The sequence below is a fragment of the Rhipicephalus microplus genome, unplaced genomic scaffold, assembly GCF_043290135.1.
Source record: "Rhipicephalus microplus isolate Deutch F79 unplaced genomic scaffold, USDA_Rmic scaffold_13, whole genome shotgun sequence".
NCBI lineage: Eukaryota > Metazoa > Arthropoda > Arachnida > Ixodida > Ixodidae > Rhipicephalus > Rhipicephalus microplus.
Window position 1 is genome coordinate 28,330,144 of NW_027464586.1, and position 21,753 is coordinate 28,351,896.

Here is a 21,753-nt window from a genome sequence, read left to right on the forward strand (position 1 = left end):
TTTGGTAGAATTGAAAGTTATTATGTTGAAGTACAAGATTTAGGAGCACCTCTAAAGCGCTTTAGTCGAACTCACTCGTCGATTTACTTTTTTCATAGGCGGCAATTGTGGCGGCAATACCTTCGGTATGAAGAATGTTTGTGTACAGTGATGAGACATCCATGGTGACCAAATAGCACTCTAGAGGTACCACAAGTTTTGATACTTCTCGAAGGAAATGGCTGGTATCTATATTATATGATGGGAATGATTGTGGGATGTGCTTAATGAGAAAGTCAATGAAACTAGAGATTGTTTCAGTACCAGTACCGTTGCTGGAAAATATAGGTCGGCCGAGATTGTTAATCTTGTGAATTTTGGGTAGTAAATAGAAGCGCCCGGGAGACGAGTTGCCAGGTGACGTAACTTTAAGCATAGGGTACGTTATCTTACCCCTCTTACGTAATGATATTAGTGAGGCCGTAATGGCACTTTCATACTCCTCTGTCGGGTCACAAGGGAGTTCTTTATAGAAATTTTCATCTGCCAGTTGGCGAAGCCCTTCTTTGATGTAGTCAGTCCTGTCGAGTACATGCACAGCACCAGCCTTATCAACTGGTATAATAATATGGCACTGGCTGTCACTTAAACTGCGCAAAGCCTCCCGCTCCACTTTGGACAGAATGTTGCGAATGGGTCGGTGCTTTTCATATTCCCTGAATATATCACCTTGGACGGCTGAAATGTACATGTCTAGATATTTGTCTCGTTGTTCACCTGAAGTTCAAGATTTATCTGAAAATTGATTTTGTTGCGTGCTGCTTCGATCATGAAAATATTCTTTTAGACGCATGGTTCTAGCAAAGTTATCCACATCTCGGTAAAGTTTAAACTCATCAGTTTTGCCAGAGGTGGGGCAGAAGTTTAGACCTTTTCATAGCAGCTTTGTTTGCGCAGATGTCGAAGATTTGCTGAGAAGGTTAACCACATTGGTGACATCAGTGCTAGTTTGGGAAGATTGACAAGAGGTTACAGTTTGAATCGTATACGTTGTGGAAGGATTGCTGGCGGAGTACTTTAATGTCAACCCCGCACCGTCTATCATAAATTTATTGGTTCTCTGCTACGGGAACTTGTATCATTTTGCTTAGATTCTCCGAAGCAGAGTGATCCACCAGGTGAAACTGTTACAATTGAATAAATATTTTATTGTTTAGTTTTCTATACTGCACTATTCTCGAAGTTTGCACACACACACACACACACACACACACACACACATATATATATATATATATATATATATATATATATATATATATATATATATATATATATATATATATAGATTTATTTACGAACTACTGCCAGCCTCACACATGAGGCCTTAGCAGGGGTGGGTGATACAAAAAAGCAAACAAATATGAAGATACAACAGGAAAGGAAACACGTCACATAGAGCTACATCATCAAGAACTAGTGCATCAAAGTAAAACGCCAGTACTTACACAATTGTAGTGGTTACGCGTACACGTACAAAAAAAAACTATCATAATAAACATCTGCTCATACGGAACTAAGAAACATACATCACTTAACATTTCAAAAATACAACGCATTGATATGAAAAAAGTGATATAGAAAGTGGAACATAAATGGAAGCCTGTTTAGGATGCACGGTGGAATAATAAAGGGCGAAGCGCAAAGAAAGATCAAAGTCAAAGGGGTTGCTGGTGTTTAAGTTTTTCCATGAACGACTGAACGGTTTCGCAGTTCACCAGACCGGCAAAAAGAGAATTCTAATTAGTGACAGTGCGCGGAAAAAAATCAGTTTTTAAGGTTTTCGTTTGACAGGAATATTCCTTCAGTGTTTTTGGATGCTCGAAACGAGTTGATCAGCGGTGAACCGTTTTTATGTACGCGTGCTTGTCTATGCGTAGCTTGTCGTTGTAAAGTAGAAACATGTACTTCAGTCGGTCGTGTTGCCGCCTTGCCTGCAATGTATCCAAGTCAGCTTTTTTACCAGTTCGCTGGGTTACGTTAGAGCACTGTAGCAAATATATACAAATCGGATTGCTTTTCTTTGAATCATTTCAAGTGTTTTAATATTTACTTGGCTATGAGGGTCCCAAACCACAGATGAGTACTTGAGGAATGGACGGATAAAAGTTTTATACGCAAAAAATTTAATTTCGGGGTAGATTTGCGCAAAGAACGTCTTAGAAATGCTAATTCCTGTAAAGCTTTCTTTTTAATGTAGGCAACATGCTCATTCCACATAAAATCTGCACCACTTAATATAACGCCCAAATATTTATAGGTTTTAGCAAACGATAGTTTTTGACCATTGATGGAATGAGTGTTTCAAAGGAAGCCGCTTGCACGTAACGGTCATAGCTACCATTTTCTTTTCATTATTCTTCATTTGCCACACTGCACACCAAGAAGACATTTTTGTTAACGCTGCGTTTAAAAAAGCCTGGTCGCCTCACACCAAGAAGATATTTTTGTTAACGCGGCGTTTAAAAAACCTGGTCGCCTGCACTACGTATTTCCTGATAAAGAATGCAATCATCTGCAAATAACTTAATAGAAACCTGGATATCATTGGCAATGTCGTCTTTGAAACTAAAAAAAGAAGTGGCCCATGCACATAGCCCTGAGGGTTTCCTGATTTCACCGGTCGTGAATCAGACTGAACGTTATCTATAGAAACTATTTGATTTCGATAAGAAAGGTAGGCCTCAATTCATAAAGTTAATGTACGGTTTTTTAGTATAGGTTTGAGTTTCGCGGGAAGTTTTGGATGTGACACGCGATCGAATGCTTTTTCGAAGTCTAGGAAAATCATGTCAATCTGGCCTTTTGTATCTAGAAAAGCTGCAATGTCATGAACGGTTTCCAACAGTTGTGTGATGGTTGAGAATCCTTTTCGAAAACCGTGTTGTCGGTCATTGATTAAATTATTTTCCTTGAGAAAAACTGAGAGATGCTTGAATATATTATGTTCTAATACCTTCGCACATGAGCAAAGCAGGGAAATCGGTCTATAGGCGGAGACAAGAGAAGTGTTAGGTGATTTGGGTATTGGGATAATTTTTCCGAATTTCCAGTCATCTGGAAGCGCGCGCTGTGACAGTGACTTCTAGAAAATGATGCACAAAAACTTCGAGCACCATTCAGCATACCTCACAAGGAACGCGTTAGGTATGCTATCAATACCAGGCGTCTTTTTGGGATCTATGTTAAAAAGCAGAGACAAGATTCCTTCCTCAGATATTGCAAGGTCACTTATTGGTGGGATATCATGAAGCGTTTTTGAACATGGCCTTGTCCCATCGTCATCAGTAAACACTGAACAAAAAAGTGGTAAATGATTCTGCAATAGTTCCTTCACTAGTTACGATAGTCCCATTTACACATATATTAAGAAAACGCCTCTTGTTTGGGGTAAAATGCTGCCAGAATTTCGCTGGGGATGACAGCAAGAATTTTTTTAAAGTGACGTTATAGTAGTGATCTTTTGCTTCCTTGATGCTGTCTTTTAATTCTTTACGCACGTTACTAAGTTTAGGCATGGTTGACGGAAAGGGGTTCTGATTATGCTGTTTTCTGATCCTGTTTGCCTTTCGCCCCAAATGAACAACAGGCATAGTAATCCATACGCTAACATTTCTTTATTATTTTCACTTTTTCTGGCACAAAGTCATGAACGCACTGCAACACAAGGTTTTTGAAGAAACACAAAAGGTTGTTAACAGTACAAGTACTACACTCAGAAAGTAAAGTGAATCGAGAAAAATGTAAGTCTAATGTGTCCAGTATTTCTACGTCTTTTGCGCGCGAGAAGACCGACACCACACGTTCTTCCCTCTTGCCTTTTGGAATGTCAATAAAATTAATGCACATGTAAACCAACTTGTGATCGGATATTCCATCAAGCACATTGGTGTCTGTCACACGACGCTGCATGCGGTTGCTAAGGAAAAAAAGATCCAGAGTTGTAGCAGTAGCATTCTGTACGCGGGTTGGTTGCTTAACTAGCTGAGTTAAATCGTGAAAAAGAACTATATTGACTAAACGTTTCGCTGCATTTGAAGGTGGTACAGGAAAAATCAGTATCCCATATAACTGAAGGAGCGTTGAAATCACCGCCTACTATTATATTACTAGAGCAACTGTGGACCATACAAAGAAATTCATTAAGCTTATCAAAGAATGCTTCGTCTGTGCCTGGAGGGCGGTGAAAAGCGCCGACTATGAACTTAAGATCGCTTGTGTCTACTTTCACAATTACGCATTCAAGATCCGGTATATCGGCTAATCTTTCAACTTGTAAGGTTTCCTTAAATATGATTGCAACTCCGCCGCCTCGACTACTCCTACTTTTGCGATAGATGCGGTAACCCTGGGGCGTGATCTCATCGTCACGAACGTCGCTGCGAAGCCAGGTTTCAGTAATTATCAAAACATGAGGGGGATACGTTAACACAACACTGTCTAAATCATCGCTTTTTGCTAGAATACTACGGGCGTACATATTCAGGCATCGGAAAAGTCCCCCGTTCTTGTCGTTTCATTTGTTGCGAGTTGCTCCGGTAAGCAGTCTGCTCGCAGAGACCATTCCACGCTGAACTTTATCTAATGTTAGCAATCGACTGTCAATCTTAATTTTGTCATGTACAAGTTTAACCTTTGTGCCCGATTTCCTAATATCTGAAGTGCTGTTTCATATAAACTTCCTGACGTGCCGAGTGCTTGCAGAGAAATCCTCCGAGACTGAGCTTCCCTTCCCTTTTAATATGAAGCAACTTTTGAGAACGTTAACTTTTTCCCTGTGGTCGAAAAACTTCACGATCACTGGCCGATATTTACCATGCTACCCTCGCCCTAGCCTATGAATTCGCTCGACTGAGTTTACGTTCACGCCCAAAGCATGCCTGAACACATTGCAGACTACGCTATCCATGAGGTCGTCAGAGGCGTCATCATTCGTTTCCGGTACGCCGAACACAACAAGGTTGTTACGCCAGCTTCTGTCCTCTAAATCAACGAGCTTACGTTCTAAGTATTGAACCGTATTTTCCAGGCTGCGAAGTTTATCGCTAAATTCTTTAACTATCTCAGAAGTTTCCTCCACAGTTTTTAATTTCAGCTCAATATCATCAAGCCTTTTTTGAACGTTCTTTTGACCTTCAATCAACTGTGACAACGATTCCGCAGTGCATAGTCCTGTATTGTATTCAACGTCTCCGCATAGCATCAGTAGGGACAAAAACACTTGCCTAATGTTACAATACAAGGTATACAAGCTACGTGGGCACGTCAGCTGGACAAAATAACATTTGCTAGTTTTAACAGATGATACTTCGTTACTAACCTGCACGTAGAAAAGAAGCGGCTCGAACATGGTGCTACAAGATGACCAGCCGACGTGCCCACTGAAGGAATCCGGGGAGGGTGGGCGTCGTTTATCCACTTGAATTGACGTTGATGACGATGAACCCTCGTCGATGATGGCTGACGCTTGCGCGGAAGTAGAATTACGTTTTTCGATGACAAAGTTGGTCGCATCTTGATGTGCGCTGGCCATTGCTGTTGCGTCTGATATATATATATATATATATATATATATATATATATATATATATATATATATATATATATATATATATATATATATATATATATATATATATATATATATATCAGACGATAATGCCAAGCAAAGTATAGGGGAAGTTAATAATTAGACCGATTTGTAATGCCAATTTCAAAGAAGAAAAGTGGGTGGAAGGACTACTTGCCGAGGGAAGGAACCGAACTGCACATGGCAAGTCATCTTAGTGTGTGTGTGTTCATCATAAGAAGCTCGACAACCTATACGAATTAGAAAGCGAAACTCGTAAGACTGATAGTGAAACTTGGGAGAAATGTTTTTACGTGAGCATCAGTTGCATTGCATTGAGAAGTGGTCGAGGGCAGACTGTTTGGTGGCCATATCATTAAGTGCTATCTCTTCCAATCTCTTTCAGCATCTGATGCCTCACTTTTCTTTGTCCGCTAGATTCCCATGACAATGGCAACGTTGTGCGTCACTTTCATAGGGATGACGCAGATTATGGTCGCCTTGGAACGAGATATTGAATATACAGAGCTCCCGAAAGAGGTATGTTATTTTTTTAGGTCTGCATCATTGGTTTCTTCAAAACTCTAGGAGTGCATGATAACCGTGAATGCACATTCTGCAGGAAGCTTATAGATATTTTAACAGGATAATGATCAAGCTCGGAACATCTTCGAAGAAAGCAATGTAGTGAGATGGTGGTGACATCGGAGGCATCTAAGTTATGTGGCCTCTGCGGGGTGTCCTAGGGCACTTTCAGAGAGGAAGGGGAGAATACATACAATTTTTTTGGAGGCCACCACCTTGATCTGAAGCGGTGAAGACCGAAAAGGCAAGCATGGTCGAGTGACATATTGTCTTCTTTAGGCGAAGAAAATATAATTAGGTAAGCGCACGCACAGGGGGGGGGGGCGAATTTTTCGCTATGCCAATACTCACGGTATGTGCTACACGTACACTTCCCGTTTACCGCGTTGATTTTTAGCGTACTACGATGTATAAGCATCGAGAAGTGACGGAGTATAATTCCCACTGGTGGTGCTGTTTCGTGTGGTCATTTTAAATCGACATCGCCTTTTTACTTAGTACTGCAGTATGTCATTTTGAACGTTTTGCGTGCGCAACCATACATGATTACCTTCTTACAAAGCAGGGTTTTCGACGCGACCAACCCCACCGAGCTCCACTGAGTTTCATTGACCGAACGTACATGGCCAGCTGTTTATAGACATCTTAATTTGTCATATTAACTTATGCTAGTCTTAGTCATTTCTTTCTTATCGTCTCTTTCTTTTCTTACCTCTTGAAAGAGTAAGCAGGCGTTGTACTCTCAAAGTGCCAGTTGTTACCTTGCTCTGGCTCCTTTTCTCTGTGCCCGCATATATCTGCGTATGCAAGTATGATTTTAAAAATCACCAACTTATCCGTGCAGGCTGACGTTGAATACACTACCGCCACCGAGGACGCAGCCGAGCAAAAGATGAACACCTCAGCGGCTGAGGTACATCGAGTCGACAAGACGTGGCCCTCTGAAGGTCGCATCGATTTCGAAGACTTCTCGGCGTCCTATCGGCCGTCCGTCCTAAACGACTCCCTGAGGCACGTCACGTTTACAGTCAGCGCAAGGGAGAAGGTGAGAGCGCACGTCATGAACGACTACATATTATGCGTAAGGTAATACTTAAGAACATACAGAAGTGGGGGGAAGGGCTTGCTTTTTATATATTGATTTATTAAGTGCAAAGCATTTATTAGCGACTTTTGCCGAGTTTGAGCATATCTGTCTGTCTGTCTGTCTGTCTGTCTGTCTGTCTGTCTGTCTGTCTGTCTGTCTGTCTGTCTGTCTGTCTGTCTGTCTATCTATCTATCTATCTATCTATCTATCTATCTATCTATCTATCTATCTATCTATCTATCTATCTATCTATCTATCTATCTATCTATCTATCTATCTATCTATCTATCTATCTATCTATCTATCTATCTATCTATCTATCTATCTATCTATCTATCTATCTATCTATCTATCTATCTATCTATCTATCTATCTAACTAACTAACTAGCTAGCTGCCTACGACTTTTAGCTCTCCTGCCCGTTTCAATATCAGTCTAAGTACTAAAATTGGTATGGTTTAATATGAGTGTATTACGAGAATAAGTGACTAGTCATAACATCAAAGTCATGATATGTGTGTCATGAATGTCATGATTTACAATTCATGGTCTTGCTGTCCTTGCGAAGGTTTCGTTTGAATAACACGTTCCAAAATGGTATGGTGTGACATGACTGCATGGCGAACACGACGAACAGACCCTTACGTGGAAATCGTGACATGAATGTCATGTTACGCAAGACTACATGCCACACTCATGATGCGCTCGTGGCTGTTTGGCTAGCTTCAATAATATCAAAACAGACGACGAAGAAAATGCCACGTGCGAACATTATATTCATGACATGCTGCCATATAACATGAATATATGCCACACCCATGATGCGCTCGCGGCCATTTCCCTAGCTTGACATGCATCAAATGTGGTATTACGTGACGCGAACAGGCGAAGAAGGTAAAAGACATGTCCAAACATTATAATCATAACATACGTGTTGTGCAAAACATGACTACATGCCACACTCATGATGCGCTCATGGAAGTTTCACTAGCGTCACATATACCAAATTTCGTATTACGGGACGTGAATGGATGCGGAAAGAATGTCACCGGTGCAAACATAATAATGATATTATGCGCGTCATGTAACAACTTTACTACATGCCAGACACATGATGCGCTCGCCACTGTTTCGGTAGCCTCACATATACCAAACTTGGTATTACGGGACATGATTGAATAAGGAAGATATACCACTGGTGCAAAAATGGTAAACATGAGGCATTTGGGCACACCACATGCGTTTCAAGTGACATGACTGCATGCCACACACACGATGCCCTCATGGTAACTGTCCTAGCCTCACGTATGCTAAATTTGGCATTACGGGATGTGAACGGACGTCGAAGATCAAAGACACCTCCAGACATTTAGATCCTGACAGCCGTGTCATGTAAAACATCACCACATGCCACACTCATGATATGCTCACGGCTGTTTTGCTAGCTTTTCATATACCATATTTGGTATTGTGAGACGTGAAGGAATAACAAAGGCATTTCAGTGGTGCAAACATGATAATGATTACATGGGTCTCATGTAACATCACGACTACATGGCCCACTCATCAGACACTCGCAGCTCTTTCGCTAGCCTCCCATATACCAAATTTCTTATTACGGGACGTGAATGGACGATAGTCGTATGTCACTGGTGCAAACAAGATAACCATGAGATGCTTGTCATCTAACAACATGACTACATGCTACCCTACTGATGCACTCGTGGCTGTTCCGCTGGCTTCATACCTAAATTTGGTATTACGTGACGTAGTGGCGTAGTCAAGGGGGGGTATGACGGGATTCAACCCCCCTCCCCCTGAAATGTTTCACGCAAGTCTCGACCCCCCCCCCCCCCGCCACCAACAGCCACTTGCCCACCTTTTTTTTCAGTGCTTCATCCTAACATGATTAAGCAGCTAAGTGGTTTACTATCACAATAACTTTCCTGTGCGCTTTTACAGTTGATAACGTGTGCACACGGGAAAAAGTGTCATGGAGTTTGTCAAGGCTTTGACACTCTGTGAGACTTTAAACGGGAATCACGGCGGTGAGTGTTGTAAGTTGGCTCGGTGACAGTAATAATGCTGCAGTGGTGGTCATACTTGTACTTGCCAGAACAGATCTCGCTGGAGTTGATTACCATGACAACTTTGTTTTATTTGTAAAAACACGTCACAGTTCCAAAGCTCGGTAGGCCACGTTCAAGCATAATACAGTTTGGCTCTGCGTATGTGTGCTAAGATATACTTAAACTAGAGAATACAATTCTATTTAAAATCCGCGCATTCAGCAAACATGTAAACATGCACAATCACACACATTCGCACGCGCACGCAGGAATATTTGGTTTATCTACCAAACTCCGCTTGTATGCGAATGTGCAATAGATTAGTACATTTATTTACTATGTCTGAACGGCTAAAGCCACTGCGAAGTGTCTAAAAAGTCGTGAACCTAAAGGAGCAACCTAAGAATCGCAGTGTGGGCAGCTGCAGTGAGCTCAAGTTTTATTGTTTAGCAGTGTGGAAAAGAGCGCTAGAATAAGAAACATGAAGCTAAAAATACGACAAATATATATTGTAAGGATTGAGGGCGAGAGACATAGACCGTATGTAGAGCTGGCTGTTCTTCGTCTGACCTATTTCTTGTCTTCCACCAAGCCTCACGCGCACCCATACCAGAGTTCCACTACATCTACATTACACTCGGCCACGCTGCGAAATTGCATGGGGAGCTACAGAAGCGAGTTCGGACGTACGATAATGGCTGTACCGCAGTGTTCGTCGAAGGCATGCAGTCCTCGAACCCTGAACTACCACTGTTAGCCAAACTCTCTCTGGTAGCCGATGTTGACTCTGCCTTGGGGTCTTTGTATTGTAAGCCACAACCTGCCTCGCTGTGCTTCCTGACATTCTGCAGGGCAACATTGGCTGCCTCGATGTGGCCGCAGTACGCTTAGGAGATGATGCTGGTGCTGCATTTTGACGCGCCAGTCGTCAACCACTTTCGTGCAGTGAGCGCGCAAAAGCTTGCGAAGCGCAGACGGTGCGCGAGTTTGGACAAAGTACGAAAAGAGGCCGTAATTTGGCTTACCAGCTTCTGCTTTGACATCTCTGAAATTTTCAGTTCTGCGGCAAATAGGAGAATAGGTGGTCTCTCGCGGCTCTGTATCACGTTCGTATGTTTGAATACTAACATGCCTGCACCTTGCACTGAAATCAGAGACATTTCCTGAAGGCACCTCGCTACTTTGCTTGAACTGTTTGCCGTCGAACCGGTGGGTTTGTGAGTGGTGGGGCCTAAGATGGGAAGAGCCATTTTGTGTTCATCCGCGCGGCCGTCTGGTAATAGACAGAATGTCGCAAAAGAGTGTTTCCCATCGTCAGCAGACTAGCATCCATCGCTATCCGGTTGAATAAAGCTGGCTCTGCTTACCTGCGGTGCAATATTGATCTCCTTTCTGGCTTCTTTGAAAGGAACGCTTGAGCCCTCGGCCAATGACTGCCCCTAAGTCATAAGGTGCGTGTCCGTCTGGTCACAATAGCTGGTCTTTGTATGAGTAAGACTAGCTAACGTGGTAATACTAGGCCGTTGAAGTAGTGGTCTATTGACTTGGGTTCTTCAGGTTGATGCGAGACTCGAAGTCGAGGAGCTGTGGTTGACTCCAGTGTGATCAATGGCGAGGTGAACTTCACCACAGGAAAGAAATTTCCGCTCCTAGGATTACATCAGTGAGCAGGTCCTCAAGTACCAGAATGCTGCAAGGAACATGCTCCAGGCTTTTGTTTAGGGGTGCAGTTTAAGTGCACCGACAGGAAAAACGAAGCCAGCGAGGAAACGCAGGGTTGCCTCACGCCATGGGCGCAGGTTGGCAAGGGCATGGTGTACATGCAGCACCGTGCGTGGAGCTTGAATTTGCGCCAGGGCCGTAAGCTCTAGCGCTAGACGAGACCACCTTTCGTGATGCGCGGCGTGATTTCCGGAATCTGGTGCTATAACACCACTCAGACCTCCGAAAGTCAATGAGTAGTTCTCCATCTGAAATGGCAAAAAAACCAAGTCGATTGCAGTGGTTGTTCGAGGGCAGGTTCTCAAGCTGCCTGTCGATGCGCTGCACTGTGCAGTTGCAGCCTAGAGGAGGTTCTACAGAACCTCATCCTCGGAATGTCTTGTTTGGCATGCATGTGTCATGGCAGAGCTGATCAAAGAGTGGTATGACCCGGCCACTTAATTCTATCCAGACATGTTGCACGACACCTTAGTACTTGTGCCATGCTCCTGAACCACCGCGCAAGCAGCTGATGGCCATCAGCCATTTTTGATTGTCGGACAAGGCATGGCGCAAGCCGAGCGCATTCATAGTTAAAATCCATGGGTGGGCGTCATCTTGAGAGCCTCCGAACTCCAGTAATTCTGAGGGTGGTATATGAGACGCAGCTGGCCAGACGCCGGAGCCCAACGATGCCAGTGGTTGAGCTGTTGGGGCAGTTGCGTGAGAACACGCGCAAGCTCCATGTTGTTGTCGGGTGAATCGCCCGATGGAACAGTCGCCCACACAGGTACCATAGGTTGGCTAACCAGCACATCGAATGATGGTCGGTCACTACCTTGAAGTGGCGTCCATAAAGGTAATGCCTGAATTTCATCGTGGATCATACAACAGTGAGGCACTCTTTCCCGGACATGGAGTAATTGACCTCGGTGCTGGAAAGAGTAAGACTAGCGTACGCTGTCACTCACACTGTGTCCATTTCTTGTTGAACGAGAACAGCACCAAGATGCACGTTGCTGGTGTGAACGTGAATCTCAGCCTCAGCATCGTGGTCAAAGGTCAAACGAAAGGGCCAAAGGAGCAAAAGTCAAACTGTCGTTCGATAAACTGAAAGTCAATGATAAAGTTTATACTTGGGACCCAGTAAAGAATGCTAGAACAGATATATCGAAGAAAGCGGGTCCACCACGAAACAACCGACCAACTTCATCTAAGCATAAAACTTCTACAAATAAGAAAAACTCGAACTGACAGCACAGTACTAAAACACTTAGACTCGTTTCCCTCAATGCCAGAAGTGTGCTAAACAAGTTTGATGAACTAGAGAACATAATTTCGTACTACCAACCTCACGTTCTAATAATAACAGAGACTTGGCTTCACTCCGGAATACGTGACTCGGAAGTCGTCCCTCCCTCATACAGACTGCTCCGTAAAGATAGAGGGTCAAGAGGCGGGGGCGTAGCGGTAGCAATTAAAAAAAAAATATCAAATCCTTTGAACTCGATGGCATTCCCGACCACGAAAGCGTCTGGTGCAAAATAACATATTATGATAAAAGTATAATTGTAGGAGGGGTATATCGGCCTCCAAATGCGGCACCTGACTACATTGAAGTGATTCATGATTATCTTTCAAAGCATACTAACTCTAGGTCAAAAATTATCCTTGCTGGGGATTTTAATCTTCCCGGAATAAATTGGAACAATGGTTCACATGATGGTCGTGACGTTGCTAGTTCAGAATTACTACTGGACGTAGCGTTCGCGTTTTCATTGAATCAACTAGTAACTGATAACACTCGGATCACTGCGACGTCATCGTCTTTACTTGACCTAGCGTTTGTAAGTAGTACATTAGAAGGTTCTTCTGCGTCCATCGAGAATGGCATTTCCGATCACAAATCGATTACCTTAACCTGCCCTATTTCATGCGCGAAGAAATACAAAAAGCCACTACCTACTTACTTTAAAGATTACGCACGTGCAAATGACCCTGCTGTGCTACGTTTCCTGGAAACACAATTTCATGAATTCATTGAGCTTACAGACGTAAAAGAACTTTGGGCGCATTTTAAAAGCACTGTTAAATATTGCGAAGACACATTCATTCCGAATAAAAAGAAACGCATCAACCGAGAATACCCTTGGATAACGCGTGAGATAATTCAACTGAAAAGAAAAATAAAACGACGGCAGAAAAAGGGAACCAAAAACAACGTACGTGATCTTATCGGGACATTAAAGCATAAAATGTCAGAAGCAAAAACCCGCTTCTTTAACACTACGTTAGCTTCGTTTATGGCGCACTGTCCCAAAAAATTCTGGCGATACTTATCAGATGAACGAGACTCAATCTCACAAATTAAAAATTCGGAACAAATCATTAAAGATCCCGAACACATTGCTAATGAGATGAACAAGTTTTTTCAGTCAGTTTTCACGAAACATACCAGTAATGCGCTACTACCTCCTTATACTGTGAAAATACCCATGGAAGAATTAATCGTAAATGAGGAGGGCATACTTTCTCTATTACAAAAGCTTGATCAAAAGAAATCTACGGGCCCCGATCAAATCACTAACTCATTTTTAAGCCGATACGCTAATTGGACATCTAAGTATCTCTTTAAAATATACACGTTATCTCTTCAAACTTCACAGATACCAGACGACTGGTGCAATGCTGTAGTAGTTCCTATACATAAATCAGGCCCCAAACTAGAAATAAGCAACTACCGCCCAGTGTCACTTACGAGTTCGTGCTGCAAAATAATGGAACATGTAATTTTCAAGGCCATAATAACCCACCTAGAAACAAACGAACTTCTCTACAAACAACAGCATGGTTTCAGATCAGGCCTCTCAACTATAACCCAATTAGCTGAATTAACTCATGACATAGCCAACGCAATCAACGATAACGTCCAATTAGATGCTATATTTTTAGACTTTTCTAAGGCGTTCGACGTTGTCCCACATCTGGATTTAGTCAAAAAACTAACGGCTTTTGGTATTGATATCAAAATAATATCCTGGATCAACAACTTCTTAACTAAACGGAAACAAAGCGTTAAAATTGACAATCAGCTATCAGAACCACTTGATGTTTATTCTGGTGTACCTCAGGGATCGGTTCTTGCACCTCTGCTATTTTTAATGTTTATTAACGACATCCACTTTTCCGTTGAGAACCCTATTCAGATGCGTCTGTTTGCCGACGACTGTGTCGTGTACACAGTCGTGCGCAATTCAGACGACCAAACTAAACTTAACAATTCACTTCAGGCAATTTATTCCTGGTGCAATACTTGGGGCATGAAATTAAACACATCAAAAACGCATTGCATTTCTTTTACAAATAAGAAATCCCCCCTTAACTATACATATAGGATTGGAAACTCAATTATCGAAAAATGCAATCAAGTAAAATACCTAGGCATTACACTCACGCCGAATCTTAACTGGGAACCACACATCTTGGCCATGTGTCAGAAAGCGGAAAAGAAATTATCTTTCTTAAGAAGAAAACTGCGCAATGCACCACCACATATTAAAATAAATGCCTACAAAACACTAATTAGACCATGTTTAGAGTACGCCGATCTCATCTGGAGTCCACATCAAAAGTACCTGATTAGTAAAATAGAACGAATACAAAAATTGGCAGTAAGGTTCGTATATTCAGAATTCGCGAGGCAGTCCAGTTCCGCAGATTTACTCGCAAGGGCAAACTTAAAACAACTTTTTCAACGCAGAATAATGTCACGATTAAAATTCCTTTACCAATTATATCATGGTCATTTCCACATATCACGCTCTCATTATCTGCAAGATCCACTTAAACAATCATTCCGACTAAATCATTCTAAAACAATACGCCAACCTTTAAGTCGTGTAAACGCTCACAAACATTCACTTTTTCCGTCAGCTATCTCCCTCTGGAACAGCCTACCCAACGACATTGTTTGTTGTAGTACGATTGACTCTTTCATCAACCGCATACAGTGTATTGAATTTGCACCATGATTTTTTTTTTCTTTTTTTTCTCTGGCAATGTATGTATTTCGATGTATCTGTGTACCCACTCCTGCTTGGGCCGTGAAGGGCCTGCAGTATATTCAAATAAATAAAAAAAAAGTGAGCGAGGACTGTCAGCGTCCACAAACACTTCCATGGTTTAGAGTGACTTGTTCCATGCCCCTGCAGCACCACGCAGGTGGTTGATGGTTATCAGCTATTTTTTTATTGTCGGACAAGGCATGGCACAAGCCGAGCGCACGCATGGTCGAAATCTATGAGTGAGCGTAATCTAGGAAGCTTTGGGACTCCAGTAAATAAGAGGGCGGTATATGGTGACGCGGCTGGCCGGACGCTGGTGCTTCATGAGGACGAGCGGTTGAGCTGTTGCGACATTTGCGTGAGAACACGTGCAAGCTCTACGTTGTTCTCGGGTAAAGTGGCCGATGGAACATGGACGGGTTTTAAGCAGCACATGATGGTCCTGGTACTCACAGCAGAAACCACGTCCAAGGACGTGAGTAAGGCGTCTCTTGTCGTGAAATGGTACTGTTGAATTGTACTAGAGCTGCTTGGGAGGACTTGACGCCGTCCCCGAATGGTGGGGGCAATGGCAGCACGTGAATAGTTGCCGAGGAGGCCTGGACGCCATTCTCAAGATTGTTTACCACGACTCCACGTTGGCGGATGTCCTGCACTACGAACCCGGACGAAAGACTTCTTCGTCAGCTGCGCCATTGTAAGGAATAAGAGCAAGAAACTACCCCGAAAACCGGGCCAGCTGTTCTTATTCTGACTTCTTTCTCCTCGTCTTCCCACGAAGCCCCACACGCAGCACGCATGCCCGAGCTCCACTACATCTATATAAACGTGCTATATATATATATATATATATATATATATATATATATATATATATATATATATATATATATATATATATATATATATATATATATATAGTCTAGTAGATCCTCTGTGAGAGGTCACAACGTGGTTTATTTCGACGTTTCGGCCTAGAGTCTGGCCTTCATCAGGAATAAAGATACAGTTTGTCGTTGCTCAGCTTTATACAATCTCAAATCAGAGAGCAAGAAAAGAGAGAAAAAAAAGGAAAGAAAAAAAGAAAAAAGAGAAAAATAATATACGGTGGACGCCCCTCGGGTGCCCCCCTTCCACTTTTCCTTCCACTTCCCCCCTCATCTCTCTCCCCCCTCTCCCCTTCACCTTTCTGATGTCAGCGGTCTGTGTATGTTTCCGTTCACTAGCGCATTCCTCCCGATCAGACGGCCCCTCCTGGCACTGGCGGTTCGGTTCGGTGTGGGGCAAAAAAGAGCTTTTCAGGAAGTCCTAAGCCTTTAACTACTCGGGGTCCCGTAAACAATTCGTCGTAGAAGGACGGGGGCCGCGTATTGTGGCAGAGGCTTGTCAGCGGGCATTTTAGGAAGTTCTAAGCTTTTAACTACTCCGCGCCCTGTAAACATTTCGTCGTAAAAATAGGGGTGCCCCGTATTGGGGTAGGCTGTGCAAGCGCGTGCAATGCGAATTCCTGGCCCGCTTTTAAATTACGCGTGTCGTGGGGGCCTCCCGGCTGTGCACATGGTTGCTGTTGGGCATGTCGCGCATGGTACAATTCATTGGGTAGTAAAATAAAACAGAAAACAGACGACAGCTGCACTTAGGAAGAGTAGTTACACTTGGAATTGTTTTGGGTTGTCCAGTGCCCTTCGCAGCTGCAGTGCCGTGAACTCAGTTACTATTTTTATTGTTGCCGTTATTGTTTTCTAATGCCCTAATTGCTGCAAGTGTACCAGAATTCTCATTTATTCCTTTATTGAGGGTATTAAATCGGTGGATAAGGTATGACTCTCGTTGTTCACGTTCTCGATTCGATTTAAATCCCGTCTCTAAGAGCGTTACTGATAGTTTGTCGAATGCATGGTCGGGAAGATTGAGATGTTTTGATAGAGGTAGACTTGGGGCTGATTTCGCATGGGCTCTGCGATTATTGAAGCGAATCCTAAATGGTGTTTCTGTTTGTCCGATGTACTGCATACCACACACGTTGCATTCGAGTAGGTACACCACATTAGAGGAATCGCATGTTAGGTTTCCTCGTATGTTAATCGAAAACTTGGATTGCGTGCTGGTTGCTTTGTCTGTTTCTCGCATCGCCTTACATACAAGACATCGTGGCTTTAAGCAAGGGCGGCTTGAATTATTGGGGGGTGATGTGTTAATTTGGGAGTGGACAAGGGTGTCTTTGAGGTTACGTGGTCGTCGGTAAACGACGCCTGGAGCGGATGGGAATGCGCGTTTCAGACGTTCACTTTGTTCCAGAATGTTGTAATGTCGTTTAAGAATTTTGTTTACATTGGGGAAGTTTGTGCTGTAAGTCAAGCAGAGGTTTGTTCGTTGTGGGTCTTCTCGTGGTGGTCGCTTCATTAGTAAGTCTTCACGCTTTAGGTTTCTCGCTTTTTGAACAGCGTCATTAATTACATGTGGGGGGTACTTTTGTTGCTCGAGCATAAGTTTTAGCCTCTGTGAGGTCGTGTCAAAGTCAGCGTCTCTAGAGCAGATTCGCTTAAACCGGTGAGCCTGACTGTATGGAATACTGTTTTTACAGTGGCGTGGGTAATCGCTTTGGTAATGAAGGTATTGTTGTCGATCCGTTGGTTTGCGATATAGGGTTGTAGAGAGCTTCTCTTCTTCTATCGTTATGGTAACATCAAGAAAATTTACGGTAACTTGCCGGTATGTGTGTGTGAAGTGTATGTTCGGATGTACAGCATTGTAAGTGTCTAAAGAGCTGAGAAGTTCGTCCTCGCTGTGGGTCCAAATAAGAAAGATGTCGTCTATGTATCTTCTGTATAACATTGGTTTCAAGGAACTTTGTGCAAGAAATTCAGATTCCAGCTTTCCCATAAATATGTTGGCATAATTAGGTGCCATTTTGGTGCCCATAGTGGTCCCGCTGATTTGTCGGAAATACTCTTGGTTAAACTCGAATGAATTTATTTCGAGGACCATCCTCGTCAATGTTGCAATGGCAGAAAAATCTGGGGTGTTAGATTGTCTATGGTTTGTGTACATGTTTTGTAATGCAGCTATGCCGTCATCGTGAGGAATATTTGTATATAATGAAGAGACATCAAGAGTAACCAAGTACGAGTTTTTTGGCACACAGATGCCCGATATGTCTCGAAGATATTGTGTGGTGTCTTTTACGTACGACGCGAGGGTGCATGGAATGTGGCTTATTAGTTTGTCCACGTACCCTGATATGGGTTCAGTTATTGTACCGATGCCTGATATGATTGGTCGACCTGGGTTACTGGTTTTATGAATTTTTGGGAAGATGTAGAAGCGACCTGGACGAGGGTATACTGCTTGCATCAGTTTGTGGTCAGTGTTGGTTATCTTTTCTGCGTCCAACAGTTTCTTTAGTTCTGTTGATATGATATGTTTGTATTCGTCTGTCGGATCACCTAGGAGGCGTTCGTAAAATCTTGAGTCGTCTAGTTGGCGGTATGCTTCTTGTAAGTAGTTGGTTGTGTTATGGACTACAATTGTTCCTCCTTTGTCAGCGGGTTTTATTGTTATGTCTGTCCTATATGCCAAATTTTTCATACTTACTTTTTCAGATTTGGTCAAGTTTTCTTGGTTTCCTTTCTGTCTGTGGTATTCGTGTACTATATCTTTCTGTACTGCGGTGATATAAAGGTCCAAGCACTTGTCTCGACTACTGTTCGGTGTCCAATCATTTGATTTACGATGGTGAATTGTTTCGTGGTTAGAAGGCCTATCCAAGAAATATTTGCTCAACCTTAAGCTTTGAGCGAAGTTGTCGAGGTCTCGGAGTAAGTGGAATTCATCGAAAAATTTTGTGGTCGGGCAGAAGCTTAGTCCCTTAGATAGCAGTTTTACTTCGTCAGGTGACAAGCTCGTGTCCGATAAGTTTACAACCACAGTGTCACACGGTGTGTTCCTAGATGGGTGCTCGTTTGTACCATTAGTGTTTTCCTGGATGGAGGTGTTATAATGATAAGGCACTGTATCAGGGAACGCGGTTTGGGCACATGGTCTCTTTCGAGTTTATGAATATTTTGTGGTCCTGATGGCTTGGTATTTATTCTGCTCAAATTCTGTTAATCGCGTGATTTCTTCGTTCGATAAAGTGTTGCTGCGGAGAATGGTGTTGGTCATAGCGACCAGTTTTTTTACCTGCTTGTCACTATGATTAGGAGCAATTTTTGTTAATTTAAGAGATGCCTCAAGGAGGACGTTTTTCCATGTTATTTGGTCGTGTTTATCTAGATTTGTAGCGGCTGGTGTGAGGGAGAGTGTCATACCCTTGGGGGCTATTCTAGCACGAAGGTACACTTGCAATGTTGATTTATGCAGTTCATGTCTAATTCGTTTGTCAGCAAGTTTTCGTACTTTAAGGAAAGTGGCACTGCAACTGGGAAGTGATGAGCTGGACTTACATTTCAGAAGTCAATCTTCTTTTGGGTGCGGGGATGGCACTGATAAGGTGCGCAGGTTGTAGTTATGTCCGGCAGGCCTTCGTCGTTGTGGGGAGAATTTCGGCATTGGGCTCCCGGCGAACGTGTTCGTTGGCAGTTCCGGGGTCCGCAATAGGGGGACGCGGTTCCGCAGTTCGGCAGGCTTCACTTTGAGGAGTGGTGTAGTGGTGCTGTCGTGTAGTGCTTTTGGTCTCGACATCCGCAATGGAAGGACGCGTGTTGGCTGTTCTGCAGACTTCCCCCCTAGTAGTGGTGCGCTGTTGATGATGGTGAGGGGGTGCTTGAGGCTCGCGGGAGTCGCAGTTTCGCTGATCTTCGGGAACTGATCTGTGGTGTTGGGTGGGTGTGGGGCTCCTGGTGTGTGTTGATATGCAGAAGTCTTCTCGTGGGTGTCTTGTTGTGTTGAACGTATATTCACGGGAGCTGCTGGTTGAGTCGACCGCCCCGTTGTAGCTTCAAAATCTCCACGATCGAGTGCTTTCTTGAGGGTTTCGGCAATCAAAGCGACACACATAAAACTCGGATGAAGCCCATCCGCAGCAAAAAAGAGTCTTGGTGGCAACTGCTCGAATTGGTAGTCAATTTATGACACCTTGCTTGGTCTTCGGCAGTAGGCCTTGATTGTCTCGTTGAATTGACGAGCATCCCGGTTGAAGCGGTGCACGAATTGTTCGTTCGATCGTTGCAGGTGTAGGTTGAGGTACCGGGGCAGCACGCATGAAACAACGAGCCTTTCGAGTTCCTGGCGTGTCTGAAGCGTGTTGTTCACTAGGCGGCGAAGGCGGCGTAGCAATTTCTCTAGTCCGTACGACGCCAGCTCGCTCGTACCGACGTGAAAAACGAGCGTGGTCACAGATCGTGCTATGCCAACAAGCTCTTTCTCGATGTCGAATGTAGAGGCTCCGCGGATGGAAATGATTGCAGGTGTCGTCTTCTCATGTGGGTTGAAATGCCGATGTAAATACCTTGTTTGCGAGTTTCCGATGATCGCTGTAGTTGGTGCATGTTGAGGGAAATTCCGTGAGACCTGCTCGACTGGAGGTGCGCCTGTGGCCGGTCATGTGTAGGCAGGCATGGTGGTTGAGTGGCCGTAGCGTTGCATATAGTCTAGTAGATCCTCCGTGAGCGGTTACAACGTGGTTTATTTCGACGTTTCGGCCTACAGTCTGGCTTTCATCAGGAATAAAGATACAGTTTGTCGGTGCTCAGCTTTTTACAATCTCAAATCAGAGGGCAAGAAAAGAGGAAAAAAAAGGAGAGAAAAAAGAAAAAAGAGAAAAATAATATACGGTGGACGCCCCTCGGGTGCCCCCCTTCCACTTTTCCTTCCACTTCCCCCCTCATCTCTCTCCCCCCTCTCCCCTTCACCTTTCTAATGTCAGCGGTCTGTGTATGTTTCCGTTCACTAGCGCATTCCTCCCGATCAGACGGCCCCTCCTGGCACTGGCGGTTCGGCGTGGGGCAAAAAAGAGCTTTCCAGGAAGTCCTAAGCCTTTAACTACTCGGGGTCCCATAAACAATTCGTCGTAGAAGGACGGGGGCCGCGTATTGTGGCAGAGGCTGGTCAGCGGGCATTTTAGGAAGTTCTAAGCCTTTAGCTACTCCGCGCCCTGTCAACATTTCGTCGTAAAAATAGGGGTGCCCCGTATTGCGGTAGGCTGTGCAAGCGCGTGCAATGCGAATTCCTGGCCCTCTTCTAAATTACGCGTGTCCTGGGGACCTCCCGGCTGTGCACATGGTTGCTGTTGGGCATGTCGTGCATGGCACAATTGATTGGGTAGTAAAATAAAACAGAAAACAGACGACAGCTGCACTTAGGAAGAGAAGTTACACTTGGAATTGTTTTGGGTTGTCCAGTGCCCTTCGCAGCTGCAGTGCCGTGAACTCAGTTACTATTTTCATTGTTGCCGTTATTGTTTTCTAATGCCTTAATTGCTGCAAGTGTACCAGGATTCTCATTTATTCCTCTATCGAGGGTGTTAAATCGGTGGATAAGGTATGACTCTCGTTGTTCACGTTCTCGATTTGATTTAAATCCCGTCTCTAAGAGCGTTACTGATACTTTGTCGAATGCATGGTCGGGAAGATTGAGATGTTTTGATAGAGGTAGACTTGGGGTCGATTTCGCATGGGCTCTGTGATTATTGAAGCGAAT

At 43.7% G+C, this 21,753-nt stretch overlaps 1 protein-coding gene across 4 annotated transcripts in view; it reads left to right on the plus strand.

Annotated features, from left to right (window-relative positions):
* The window catches only part of LOC119165924 (ATP-binding cassette sub-family C member 2), a 1,429,043-nt gene that overhangs the window by 1,094,644 nt on the left and 312,646 nt on the right, over positions 1-21,753 (plus strand). For all 4 annotated transcript variants that reach the window (XM_075882663.1, XM_075882666.1, XM_075882665.1 and 1 more), the window contains 2 exons: positions 6,047-6,148; positions 7,038-7,238. In XM_075882663.1, coding sequence (XP_075738778.1) covers positions 6,047-6,148; positions 7,038-7,238 — 303 coding nt within the window. The remainder of the gene's footprint in view (positions 1-6,046; positions 6,149-7,037; positions 7,239-21,753) is intronic.